The 13,555-nt window shown below is 46.3% G+C and overlaps 1 protein-coding gene across 1 annotated transcript in view; it reads left to right on the forward strand.

Moving 5' to 3' along the window:
• Nucleotides 1-13,555, forward strand: part of LOC142566232 (cell adhesion molecule Dscam1-like) — a 706,104-nt gene that overhangs the window by 556,618 nt on the left and 135,931 nt on the right. The window contains exons 7-8 of the mRNA XM_075677073.1: nucleotides 9,572-9,841; nucleotides 12,271-12,681. Of these exons, the coding sequence (XP_075533188.1) occupies nucleotides 9,572-9,841; nucleotides 12,271-12,681 (681 nt within the window). The remainder of the gene's footprint in view (nucleotides 1-9,571; nucleotides 9,842-12,270; nucleotides 12,682-13,555) is intronic.

Consider the following 13,555-nt stretch of genomic DNA (forward strand, 5'->3'; position numbering starts at 1 on the left):
ATTTGTTTTGATTCTTGTTCCTGCTTCACTGCTATCAGAGCACTTGCCTTTATCAAGCGGCACTGCAAAAATGCAGGTCTTTGAGCAATAAAGCAGTAGTTGTAGTCCAATGCCTGTCTATGCCCTTTTTCATGTGTGCCTGAAAATCTCCGTTTCAAGTGCGCTGCTTCATCAATATCATGGCTCATCGACTAGCCCATCAGTACCTATTAAGTGAGGTAATCAAATGGTTAATTTGTGTCCATCACTCAGTTTCTAGAGGCTGCAATTGCGAATGAATGTAAACGACAGCGGTGCATAGCTGTAGACTGGCTCGTGGCCAAAGAAAGCGTCACTGTAAGAAGGAAAGAGTAATTTCACAACTTCCACAGGACGAAGCAAAACGGCTGCTTTCTCGCCAGAAATAAATATACCCAAGGATTTCAGCCAAAGAAAAGAAAAATAAATGACATGAAGCGAATGCTATAGAAAAAAAGGTATTACGCCCGGCGTAAGAAGCTTACGCAAGAGGTGAAGAGGTCTCTCTAAAATACCAGGGCGCGAAAGTCAGCGCGCCCTCCTCTCACGACTGCCCACAGACTAAGTGACTGCTGTCAAAACATAGCTTCTCATCTCAATCCCCACGTTTTTCGACTATTATTTACACTTGTTGGCATAGTTTCGTGTACACAGACCATTCGCCAACATGAGCGCGACGTTATACTTGCATGAGTAGCGATGTGAATAAAAGTGCAGGGCACTTATCTGTCAGCGACTTCGTTTGCTTGTTTATTTATTTATTTTAGATACACTCAAGTACGGGAATTCAGGACATTGGCAAATAATGCCCATGACTTTCGTGCTTTGCAAACATGGGCGGCTTCTATTGTATATAGTCGCTTCTTCCTTTCCTTATCTCTACTTTGTTACCACTTTACCTCCCCCTCCCCTCTCTCCCCAGTGTAGGGTAGCCAACCGGATCTTTTTCTCTGGTTAACCTCCTTGCCTTTCGCCTTTCCTCTCTCTCTCTCTCTCTCTCTCTCTCTCTCTCTCTCTCTCTCTCTCTCTCTCTCTCTCTCTAGAATCTCTGATTGCAAAGGCAACAAATCCAAATCATTCAGAGAAACTTGTGCCGCTCATGCGCGCTGTTCCACGAATTGCAATGTTCTTTATGGCAAAACTCCTGTTCCAAGCAGCGCGTGAAATTCGAATGTGAGTGAGTCAATGGAAATTGCCAGAACTTGCAGTCATGTTGGCAAAGAAAAAACTTGGCTTCCGGCAAGGTTAACTGGTGAATATAATTTTTTCCATTTGGTATATATATATATATATATATATATATATATATATATATATATATATATATATATATATATATATATAGAGAGAGAGAGAGAGAGAGAGAGAGAGAGAGAGACTGTTTCGCCACTCTCTTATTTAGTTCGCCAGAACATGGCACCTTCCTGCACACAAAAGCCATCATGAGGAAAAACGCGTAAAACCTTACAGCTGGTGCCAGTACAATCACACTGGGCCGCGATTATGCGGCGATGCCTTTTCCCCCATGCTAATGCCTTTAGGCGTTTTTCGCGTTCGTGAGTGGTCACGCGGCCACTTACTAATTAATCGCTATTAATCGCTACTTAATCGAGGCCCAGTTGCCTTTCTTTCTTTTTCCCTGGGTATAACCAATACTGCGAGATAGCTTTAAACGCAGTGCTCTGCTAATGAGGCAACGCCTTTTCAAGAATTCGTCAACTGTAAGGCGTTTCGTGATATCATCTACAAGTTTTACATTAGACTCTGCAATGTTTGTGAGCGGAGCTGCTTTAACCGCGTGCTTTTTCCGCGCAGTATTTTCGGAGTCACTTTCGCTGCCGTGAGCGCAGATGTGTTTACACTCGAGTCCGTCAAACCTGCGCCAAGTCCTAGGGAAAAAATGTGTAAGATACGTGTGAAAGCGTGGCGAACTTCGAAAACACCGCAATGAACGTTGCCCTTTACCGCTATGCCAAATTTGAGTAACAGCGCGACCATACTGGTTTCGCTAACAAAGAATCGCGCATTATTTTTTATTCAAGATACCGTACAGGATCGATGAATGGACATTTGGTGAGGGCTTGCATTTTGGTCACTTGTATTTTCACATAAATTTGCAGTGGCATTCCGCTTGAAACATTAGTATCCCTAGGTGCAGAACTCCTTGCAGGGCCAGCAGCCTTTATTTTATTTTATTTTATTTTTACTTTTTTTGGAAACTCATTGGCGTAGCACCTATAGCATAACACATTCCCAAATATTTCTACAACTCTCATGCTTTGCCGCCTTGAGTCTGAGCAGAATTCAGTGTCGATAATACTCCGTGCCGTCAGCGTTGTACTGTGAAAATTCAGTACTCTGCACTTTAGCGCAAGAGTGTTCGGAGGAGGGAGGTCATGAAATCAGGGTGTATCCTGACGATTCACCTTGAATTCAATGTTGAATTTAATGGATTCAGCCTCGGTTTTCTCGAGAAACAGGAGGCTGCACCTCTCCATTCGTCCGCGAGTGCGCTGGCTGTTACTATTATTTTCGTGTTATTATTTTTATTCCACGCTCCGAAAACTTCTGTGGGCGCGGGTACACCAGCAGTTATCTATAAGCATTAGTTAATTCCTTCTAAACAGTATCCTTTGCAGAATCAATGCACGTATGAGATAAGGTATCTGATTCCTTCGTACATTTATTCATTAAATCTCTCATTCAGTAAGAAGGCAGAATGCTTATTGCGAGATTAACAAGAATGTCTTACACTGAATAATGCAACTGTGGTAATATTGTCCATCGAGGCCATAAAACTAGAGGAGCCAAATGTTTTATTATGAACAATTCAGGTATTTGTTTGTTTGCCAATTCTCGTTTCTTTGCCGTCGTAGGCTGTGTGCGTCGTTGTACTTGGCGACCCAGAACGTCTTGAAGACAAAGTGTCTACGCTGATATATTGTCCCGCATCACGGGCTGCTTCTGATATAACGCAAAAGACATAAGATTACCACCGCGACCGGCTATCAATCCTTGATACGGCAGCAGCCGTCTTCATATTTTATTCCGCAGCTCTGGAGCACTGGACGTAATTCGATCAGCGAGTGGCATCCAAAGATACTTTCTTTTCCCAACAGCTCTGTGCGAACTCGGGAAGACAGCTCTGTGGACGGGCTCGTTTCTCGGGAAAAAAGCACGCTTCTCTTTTGTGGCTGATTTTGTGCCACCAGGCAGAAACAGCGGCCGCGCTGCCCCATTGGCGAGTCCCTTCGCGCAGAGCAAAATTGCGTTTGAAAACGTGGAGTGTTGCTGACGCCGACTACAGTTTATTGTACGAAAACCAAAATTTAAGTATGAATTCCAAAGCTTGCCGCTCATCGCTAACGTATGCGAAAGACTATAACGCTACAAGCAACTACATGATTAAATAAGAACAAACCAGGTTGTCTCCCCCCCCCCCTTTTTTTTTTTTTTTGAGTGACCATTAGTACCAGAAATGATTCGTTGGCATAGGATAAGTTGAGCGCTTTCCCGGCACTATGAAAAGAAACTCGTTGCCAAGACCAGGAGCAAATAATACTTAAAGTGAAGGACGTCGCTGTCTATTCCGGGAAAATAAGAACCATGAATCAATGAGCCAAAGTTGTACGTATATTTGGTTTACGACTAAGTTATTACGTTCGAATGCTCCAGTAAACAAGGAGCGGACCACGGTGTGAAAACGGCAAGCTATGCGAAAGAACTGGCAGGTTTCTGTGCGACGCACGACATGTGATTTTCCAATTACTCGGGCTTTTGAAGCCAGCGAGCAGATTTCCCGAGGGGAAGGTCTCAGACTTATCTAAGCAGGAAGTAACGACTGAATTCGCCTCTGGAATTCATTACTTGCTGAGTAGAATAAACACGAGTGGTGCTGTTTGGCGGTATAATGTTAAACTGCCCAGAAAACAGGAGATGCAACTTGCTTGCTTAGTGACTGAGATTAAAAAAAATAGAAAAACAGTTACCTTTCAAATGGAGTTCTGCAGACAAAGCTAAATACAGTAGTCAGAGGAGTAGGTTCCTTTACTGCGGCGCAGCAACCTCTACAGTTACGCTTTCGATCTAACACTTCAAAAAGAAAAAAAAACACGGGAATTCAACGCACTGTTGCCATCTACATGACGCGAAGCTTGTTTGATTTAGCGAGGTGACAGGATGGCAAGATGACAGGAGCACAGCGTCGTTGGTTAGCCGTCTGTGTTGAGTGGGCAAAGGCAATGTTCATTGCTTGTTGAAAGAATGTTGATTAAAGGCGCGTATGGCACAGGTAAATCTCTAAATACATTTAAGGCTTTGATAATGTTTGTGTCACAATGGCACAAACTCGCTATGGGGGATTGGCCAAGAATGACCACATACCCAGTGACCCAAGTTGTCTACTCGGTAGGACAGCAGCCGGCAGCACCCACAAAGTGCAGGGAAGAGGCAACGAAAGCTCCTCTTTGAAAAGAATTGCAGTGTTTAAAAATCCGCAACGTTTTAGCGCTTTGCCAATGCTTCTCAGACACGCTTTTCAGAAAAATAGTTTCCTGTTACATATTCAACAGGTAGACATTTCCCTAAACCAAGGCTAGTACACGAGAGCTAAAGGTTAAAAGTGCCCCACTGGAGGCTCTAATGAAAGTATAATGAGACAAAAACTAATTACAGACAGCTGCATTACGATAAAGCGCGATATCTGTATTCACCATGAAACTCTCGAAAAAAGGCGCTTCTTCGGTGCGTTTAAAAAAAATGGCGAAATAATATTAAGCGCAAATGTAATTCTTTGCTGCTTTCATAGGGTGTCCATGAAATATCACCTGCATAGCTGGAATGACACGCAATGTAAGATTCCGCTATAATACTTTTTCCTTAATAAGAAGAAGTCGCTTACTGCGCAAATAACGCCGACAAGTAGTAAATTATTAAGAGAGGAATGTTGCTTTTTATTGCTACAAATGAGGCGCATTGAGCATAAGTTCGTGTAGTATCCCAGAGGGCAGTGATAGCGATATTAGCTGATACAATTTGCATTTCATTCAACAGGGAAATGAAGGGACGGGGCGTATAAGCACGCCAGGGCCACACTCCTGTTAAAAAGCTTGATAGTGATCTCACAGCAGCTTGGAAAGTTAGCTGAACGTCTGGGCTTACCAACTATTCGCATCGAGTTCTGTCTGAGCAGTTCAAATTTTAAATTTCCTATGCTGCAGAACCACAAAAAAAGTTCTAACGAGAAAATATGTGATGACATATTTTATTAATGATTGTAAAAAGTTACCAGAAACTTAAAAGCATCAGAAGCATTTGGTCTTAGTATTACTGGAATATTCATCAAATTTCTTACAGTTTCTACGAATAAAAAATACATTTTGCGGGGAGCCAAAATTTATGGTCACGTGCATTAGTTGACTACATAAGGGGTCATCCTGTATGAACTCGACCGCCCTTTTTCTGCATTCAAGTGTATTAAAGGATTGTGTAAATGGCCTAGCCACATTAGCATAAAAGGTTAGGGACAAAAATAAACGAGGAGTCTGGCTGCTCAGAATGTGAAGTACCAAAAGAGGGCAGGAAGTGTTCTGTGTTGCTCCAACTAATCCCCATAAAATGAAGCAAATCAGACGAAGGTATCGAAACGACGCGTATTACAGTTCACGGTGAATCATATTTTGCGCTCTTCAATTTAACAGAGTGTAAAGTGGTCCTCACGACGAAGCTAATTCGTTAACCACGAAGGAAGGGTTCATTAGCTTGCTTAGAAATTCGTTAGTTGCCAAATATTGGTCTTTGGTTCTCCTTGTCTTCTACTTGTGTACGAGTTTGCACGCCTGCCTCTCCGTACCATGAATTTCATTTCCTTGCGTTTATTTTCACCTTAAAGGCCCGACGGCATTACATAAGGGAAGGCATTGACAAGCTTTCAATGGCTCGAAAAATTAACGAGACAATAGAAACAACAACAAAAACAATAATAAGATACAGAAGAATGCAGTTTGTCAGTGTGGCCACCAATTTGTCGCTGCGTGCGTCAGTGAGCAAATGCAGCACACCTCAAGGCTGCCTCGCGTAACTTCAATCAAACTTGGAAGCAAAATGCTACTTCGTGCATGTGCGAGACTGGCGACATAGTACGCGTTGTCAGCTGGAACGGCTCAGAATACTTATGCAGCTCTCCTAGCAAACTGCTCCTTAAAGATTACGTGAAATGTTATGCAATCATATTAGAGATTAAGTAATACATTCAAAAGGGGCTGTGCCGGTGCATTCGAAAACGCGCAGTGTAGTAGTTATCATGAGCTCATCGTTTATTTGACTCATTTTTGCGGGTTCTAAAGAAAGCCTGCGAAATAAAAAAAAAAATGGGGTAACTTGGCACATGTCTGGTTCGGTCAAAGCACTCTGATGTGTGGGTTCAGCGAATCATATCCTCCTGCTGCCACGGATGAAGCGAACAAGAGAGCTCCAGTCGGCTTTGGCCCTCAGCCTGCGGGTTCGCTGGCTGCTAACCTAGCGGTTTTTCATCTTCCAATGGCGTTGTTGGCGTATTAGCTGTCTAGCTATGTTGGTTGCTACATTCCAGGCGAGTAAAGGCGTAGTGACATCGTCTTTTTATTTAGTGGACTTCCTTCGGAGACTTGAAATAAATATTACGGGGTAAAGGAAAACCTCGAAGAGACAACAAAATTTGATCGTTTCTGGACACGCTAACGCACTTTGTGAGAGGCCTTCCATTTGGGCTGCCCGACGGCATTATACGGCACGGCATGGGTTGCCACACGGCATACTGAAGCCGTTAAATAATGCGTGCAGCTCTGTTTTATGCATAATTTAAAAGTTTAGGAAAACTTAACTAATTCGCTAACTAATCGCTCTGCAAAATATATATATAGACATTTCTGGATGTTCAAAAGCGCGGTAAACCACGTGCTCGGCATGGTTTGGTTAGTTATGTCAGAAGTTTGATTGATGGTTGGGAACACATTTGATTCTAGAGTTAGCAGATGTAAGAATGGTGCGTGCATAATCATAATTAAATCCCTTAAAACAGCCATGGGGAAACTATGCAGGAGAGAAGCACCAAAAACACCCTCTTCCCACCCCTCTCTTCTTGAAACCCACACTTACTTATCTCCAGGGGCGTGCAGATTGTAATATTTTAGATTGAATTAAACAGGAATTGAATAAAAACATCTTAGTCCTATAGGTGCCAAAACTTAGGTGCCAAATATAATTTTGACCCCCCGGGGGTTCTCTAACGTGCACTGAACGCACGGTACACGGGCGTTTTCTTTTCTTTTCTTTTTTTTTTTTGCATTTCACCGCCATCGAAACTCGGCCCTCGCACCCACCACCTGCGCGGCCTTGGCTACCACCCAGGTAGACCACCTGACCTAACGCGCTGGACGTATGGGCCTTTGCACCGGCCGCTACTGCACTTCATCTAGGAAACAGATGCTATATATATTTTCATTTGGTTTATGCTGTAGGGCATACTGGCGCCAATTGAAAAGAATATTCGGCCGCCGCGCCCTCGCGCTCAGCAGCGCCACTCCAAAGCCACTACGACACCACGACGGGTTTCGCCGTTTCGCAAATGTTTGTCAGAGCTTTCTGGCCCACCTCACGAGCACGTACATTCAATCTCAAACGCTTTGCGGGATACCAGTGAGTGCAGTTGGACGAAGACGACGAGAACAAAGTGAAACATTTTTCTTTGCACCCCTTGTTCTTCTGGAATGGGCTATATTATTTTAAAGTTTGGAGTTAATATTAATAATTTAGCCTGAAAATTGATATTAGCGATTAGCATTCATTTAATATCATTCTTAAATTACAAAATGTTATTAAGGTATTCCTCACTTTTTACCTACTGCCACCCAATTCATGGACGATCCCCCGTAGTGGGTACAACCATATCCGTAGGCATCAAACCAAACCAAATCTGCAACGGGAAGGTTTACGCCTGTGCCTTGGTTTACCAAAGTTCGTTCCAACAATTTACTGTACCTAGAAGCTCCCTTACCGTCTCTTATGTGTATATTTTGGTTATTAGCGCTCCGAACGTCCTTAAACATGTATGATTCCCCGATAAACTTATAACATTTCTCAACCTCTAATATTTTTTTTTCAATATTCCTGGCCTCGCTTCCACACTCCTCAGGTCGTGTTCGTACACCCGCTTGTTTGTCCCTTAGATGTACGATTATGTGAGATCCCTTCCTATTGGCAGTGATAAAGAGAATCTCGATATACTTGATGGTATAAATCCAAGCAATGCGAAACAGTATATTGAATTACCTATTACAAAATCCCTCATTGAAAAAAAAAAAAAGACGCTCAGTCACTCATCGGAGCTAAGAATAAACGCCATCATAGCGACAGATGCATCGCAAACAGAAGAAAAATGTGTAATTGGGATTTTTTCTTCCGCTTTCTCCCGACGCCAGTATATTTAGCTGAGTCTTTGGCGGTTGCATTGGCTCTACGAGAAGTGAACTTATCAATCTCCGAAGTTGTAATAATAGTAAATTCTTTATGTTCGGCTCTCACTGCAAATAGTGGCTCACAAATTTCACGTAGATTTCATTGTTTATTACCTTTGCACTTAACACTAATTAGATTGATATGGGTGCCTGGTCATAAAGGATTAGTTATGAATGAATTAGCAGACAGCTTGGCGAGAGCGGCGCTTAATGGTCCAATTCTTTCGAACTTTCCTGTATCAGCTTTCATAATTGCGGCTAGGTTCAGGAGACGTGCTGTCATGCATAACTCTTGAAATCTATAATTAACAAATTTAACTGACTGCCGATACCTCCTATTTCCTTGGAGCAGAAACTTCTGCTGGAATAGAAAAGTTGAACTCCTGTTTACCAAACTCCTATGGCGAATGCCTACATTAAACTATAATCTGCATCGATCTGGTCTGACCACCTCCTCCTTGTGCTCATACTGTAGTGAGGATAAGGCAATAGAGAACTACTTCCCACCATGTCGCCGTTTTTCATCGTTAAGAAAATATACTTTAGAAGGAAAATCCCATGGTGCTGGATTGAATATAACGATTCCCGATATTCTGTGTTTGGGAGTCTCTTCTCTGGGGCATTATCATAGGTATGTTGGTGCAGCTGTGTTAAGATATATAATTGAATCAGGACTATTGCCTCACTAAGTTCTGAAATTTTTATCTGACTTCATTCTTTCTAGCTATCAGAAGTTCTCAATAGTGCGTCTGCTAAGGGATCGTATGATCATTTTCTTAACTCACCCGATTCTTTGCCAATCCCCCATAGCGGGTATGAGCCACTCTTGGAGGCAAACAAAGAAACGTTCCTCCTCTTTTAATTTTTTTTCGTAATAATTCATGATCAAATACGTTTACCTTTCTTGACTTTCTTTTGTAAAATATATTGACACTTATAGGTGGTGATTTCATACGTGGCCGTGTGCCGCGACTTAATCGGTGCGTGTCGACGTGTCCCCCACCGCCCAGTGCGCGACATTCATGCCGCTTTCCCCCCTCCTCTCTCTCTGTCTGGCGCAGCCCCCCTGCGGGCCGAGATCATGCCCAAGCGGCTGACGGTGCGCAGCGGCGACGACGTGACGGTGAACTGCACGTACGCCGGCGGACCCGTGCACTCGGTCCACTGGCTCAAGGACCAGCGGCCGCTGCTCACCGACCACCGCGTGCGACAACTGGGGCGGCTCGTGCTGCACGTCAGCGGATTCCGGCGCGCCGACGCCGGCATGTACCAGTGCTTCGTCGCCAACGACGCCGACTCGGCGCAGGGGCACGCCCTGCTGCTCATCGAAGGTGAATCACTCGCGACACACGTGCGATGGAGAGCGGGCTCTATGTGCTTCCCCGGCAGACGAGTCGGTTGTGCACAGCTTCCGGGTCTAGCTACCGAGCAATAGTAAAACACCAGGTCACATCACGCAGGTTGTCGCGTCAAACACATTAAACTCCATAGGGCCTCATCCTATGGCGTGTCGGCAGTAGCTCAACTCTGCAACTACCGATATCCTATAGGTATTTATTATGGAGCGAGTTGATGAACCATAGCTACAGTCTATTAGAATATAAGGGTAGTGGGCTCAGCGGCGACGGGAGCGTGAAGCCGCCGATGTCAACTTGGAAACGGAGCTATACATGGAAATCGACGCTGCGACGCCTGGTGTGCCGCAGGGAAAGCGCATATCGCTACACATGCGAAGAAGAGCGGCGTCGTACCGTCGAGATCAGTGTAGCGTCCGCGTTCACGTCATTTCCGTTTGTGTGCGACGCCGCGGTGCTCGCTGTGCATGTTCGCGGCATCCCTTCTTTGCGTGTGTAGCAATATGCGCTTTCCCTGTGGCACACCAGGCGTCGCAGCGTCGATTTCCATGTATAGCTCCGTCGGCGGCTTCACCTGTCCCCGTTTCCGCTGGTGCGAAGCACTACCCTTATATTCTAGCACACTGCACCGTAGCTATTAGAAGGCCGCACATTCATACATACACAGAGGACAGACAAGACGAGCATCACTGTTGCCTACTGATAGGCTGAAATCTCGCCAAAAGAGATATTACAGTCGGCTTTAATTCAATTTTTATCTAAAAAACTAATAAATCTGTAAAACCCAGCACGGGTTTAATCCAAAATCTGTGCTGCCGGAACACTTCCTAAAATTTGCACACCTAATAATTTATAACAAAATTTTCACAAAGACCACACTGATAATACTCTAGACGGCGGGGTCATGACTAGTGCGGAACTCAATAAAGATCTACAGCAATGTGTGGCTCACGTTTCTTTCTGATATCCTCTGTTATATCTTACAGCCTTTATAAACATATAGCCTTTCATTCCGATCGCTGTATCTTGCAACTGTACAGCAGGCAGTGGCATAGAGAAAAGGACAAGCGTCGCCCTGAACGGCTAGAGCCACCTACAGAAGAGAGATGTTTGAGCAGATCGACTCGGCTACCTGTCGTGCCCGTGTTCTATCACCTTAAGTCCACGTAAATCTGGCGGCACTTTAACAGGATTTTATAAATTCTTTTCATCCTCGTATGAAACAAGGGGCCCTATAACGTAAGACTATTCCAATATGTTTTTATTCCAATCTCCTGCCGTCGAATTCGCGTAACCGCCGACGCAAGCATCGGGCGGTGACCCGCAGGGTTGTCTGAACAGGCCAATCAAACGCTCTCCTCGTTTATAGGAGGTCACTTTTGTTTGCTTTAAAAACGAATAACAGTGCCTACACTGAGCGGCTTGTCTTATCTAATTGGCTGACAAGAGGTGAGGAGCACGCTCAAGTGGAAAGCGATTCGATGGGGCCGAACCAGTGCATTGAAAACTGATAACCGGATGAAGAGGGTGGTGACAGCGTCTGCGATCGGTTCGCTTTCCCTTACTTGGCTTGAGGTGGCTGGTCGAAAATTGCGGCGGCACGCAACGGAAGGTTAAGAATGCCGCTAAAACGGATCCTTAGCAAAGAAGAGCTGGCAGAGCGAAGTCGTAAACATGCCGAAAGTGCTGAAAAACGTTACACGGCCACGCAAAAAGTTTTATTATACGCAAATAAACCCATGCTCTCCAGCAGGTGCGAGTAGCCAGTGCCCGAGCGATTGGTGGCAGCCATCTTTTATTCCCTTCGGAACGGGGCAGCCTGCGGCTATTCAGAAAAAAAAATCGGTTTTGTTCGGCATATTATTGCATCTTTAACGCGTACATGTCACTCTGACGCGGTGAGTTTTCGCGGTCTTGTGACGTCAAGTGACAGGCAGGTGAAGTGGGTGCAGCCCAAAAACTTTTGACCGATAGCCATGGGTTAATGGCTAAAACGCGTCGAATCAGAAATAACTTTTTTTTTTGTTCGGTCCAATGATGCATAATCAGTGTGTACGCGTCATATCAGATGGGGAGCTAGGCGAAGTGGGGGTGGTTAAAAAGGTTTTTCACCAATCGCGGAGGACTGATTGCAGAATTGGAATAAAAAAGTTTGGAATAGCGTCACGTTATAGCGCCCTAGGAAACAAATCCGCCGGCGTCATTGCACTTTCTTTCCGTCAAGCGATGACAGGCCTGCTGGTTTATCCTCCGAACGAGAAGTCATGCGCACATAAATCTGACAGTCAGTCTGACGTATACGTCAAGCAGCGCACTAAAGCCCGACATCGTCGGTACCTGTCGAGACGAGCAGCCCGCGTTTGCCGCCGGCTGCGAGTGACGCACGGACTCGCGCGCGCTTGCAGAGGTGGCCCCCGCGCTGCCGGACGTGTTCACGGCCCAGGTGCACGAACCGGGCCAGGGCGTGTCCCTGCGCTGCACGGCCACCGGGTCGCCGCTGCCCCAGGTCTCGTGGCTGGTGGACGGCGAGCCGCTCGCCGAGCGACGGGACGTCCAGCGCGGCGACTTCGTGCAACCCGACGGCGCCTTCGTCGTCAGCTACGTCAACATCAGCGCGCTCGCCGTCACCGACGGCGGCGACTACACGTGCGTGGCGCGGAACGAGGTGGGCGCCGCGCGCCACACGGCGCGCCTGAGCGTCACCGGGCCGCCGTTCATCCGGCCCGCGCGCAACCTGACCGTGGTGGCAGGCAGGCCGCTCACGCTCACCTGCCCCGTCGTGGGACACCCCATCGATGCCGTGCACGTCGAGAGAGGCGAGTGTGTCTTCAAAGTGCGCTCGCGCATTTTCTGAGCAGCTGAACCCCGTGGCGCTCTGCTTACGAGGAGGCGGACACAGGTAACCGGTGAAAATGGAGACGACAAAACCCGCCCAGTCGTCGAGTCGGCGCGGTCTCTTGCGCGCCTGCAGCGTTTCCATGTATAGACGGCATGCAAAAAATACGCGAGTACGGAAATTATCTCGCAAGTTAAAACCTCACCGGCGGTCAACATTTGTGCGCAGCTCCCTGCCACGGCGTTTCTCGTAGCCCGGGCGCGGCTTTGGAACGTAAAACTCCTCGGCAATAAAGTATTACTTCTCTGCGCCGCGCGCCGGAGTAATGCAATTCCGCTCCAAAGCTCGCTCGCCTTAACCTGCGTCGTTCCAAATCCCCGCCATGCTCCGTGGTACGGGTGCAGCGCGGAGAATAAATGACCGCCTGCTGGAGGCCGGATTCTCTCAACGTCATGAACGGCAGAAGCCGAGGCGCGAGCAGAGCGGCGCTGAAAGAACCGAGCGAACGCGTCGTGCCTCGTTCCATGGACCGAGGAAAGACCCGTTTGCCGAAATTTCGCTTCACGCCGAGGCGCGCATTGAGATATAAATTTATACGAAGTTCTCCCTCACCGTCTTCCTGCTACCTAACGTGTTTACTTTGAGGGCGTATAAGGCATCCGGCTCTTTACTTAAAACATATGGCCTAGCGCGCCCTCTCTACGTCTGCAGCGAGTACAGGCCGACACGCTGGGATCCCGATAGCTGGCACTTCTGGCGAAAGCGTTCTCTCGCTTCAGTAGACCCATCCTGCACCGTTTTGTTTGGCTGCTTTCGCCTTTGCTTTGACTTACTCGCGGTTACGCCGGCCTCGT

This window comes from Dermacentor variabilis, unplaced genomic scaffold, assembly GCF_050947875.1.
Source record: "Dermacentor variabilis isolate Ectoservices unplaced genomic scaffold, ASM5094787v1 scaffold_12, whole genome shotgun sequence".
NCBI classification, from domain to species: domain Eukaryota; kingdom Metazoa; phylum Arthropoda; class Arachnida; order Ixodida; family Ixodidae; genus Dermacentor; species Dermacentor variabilis.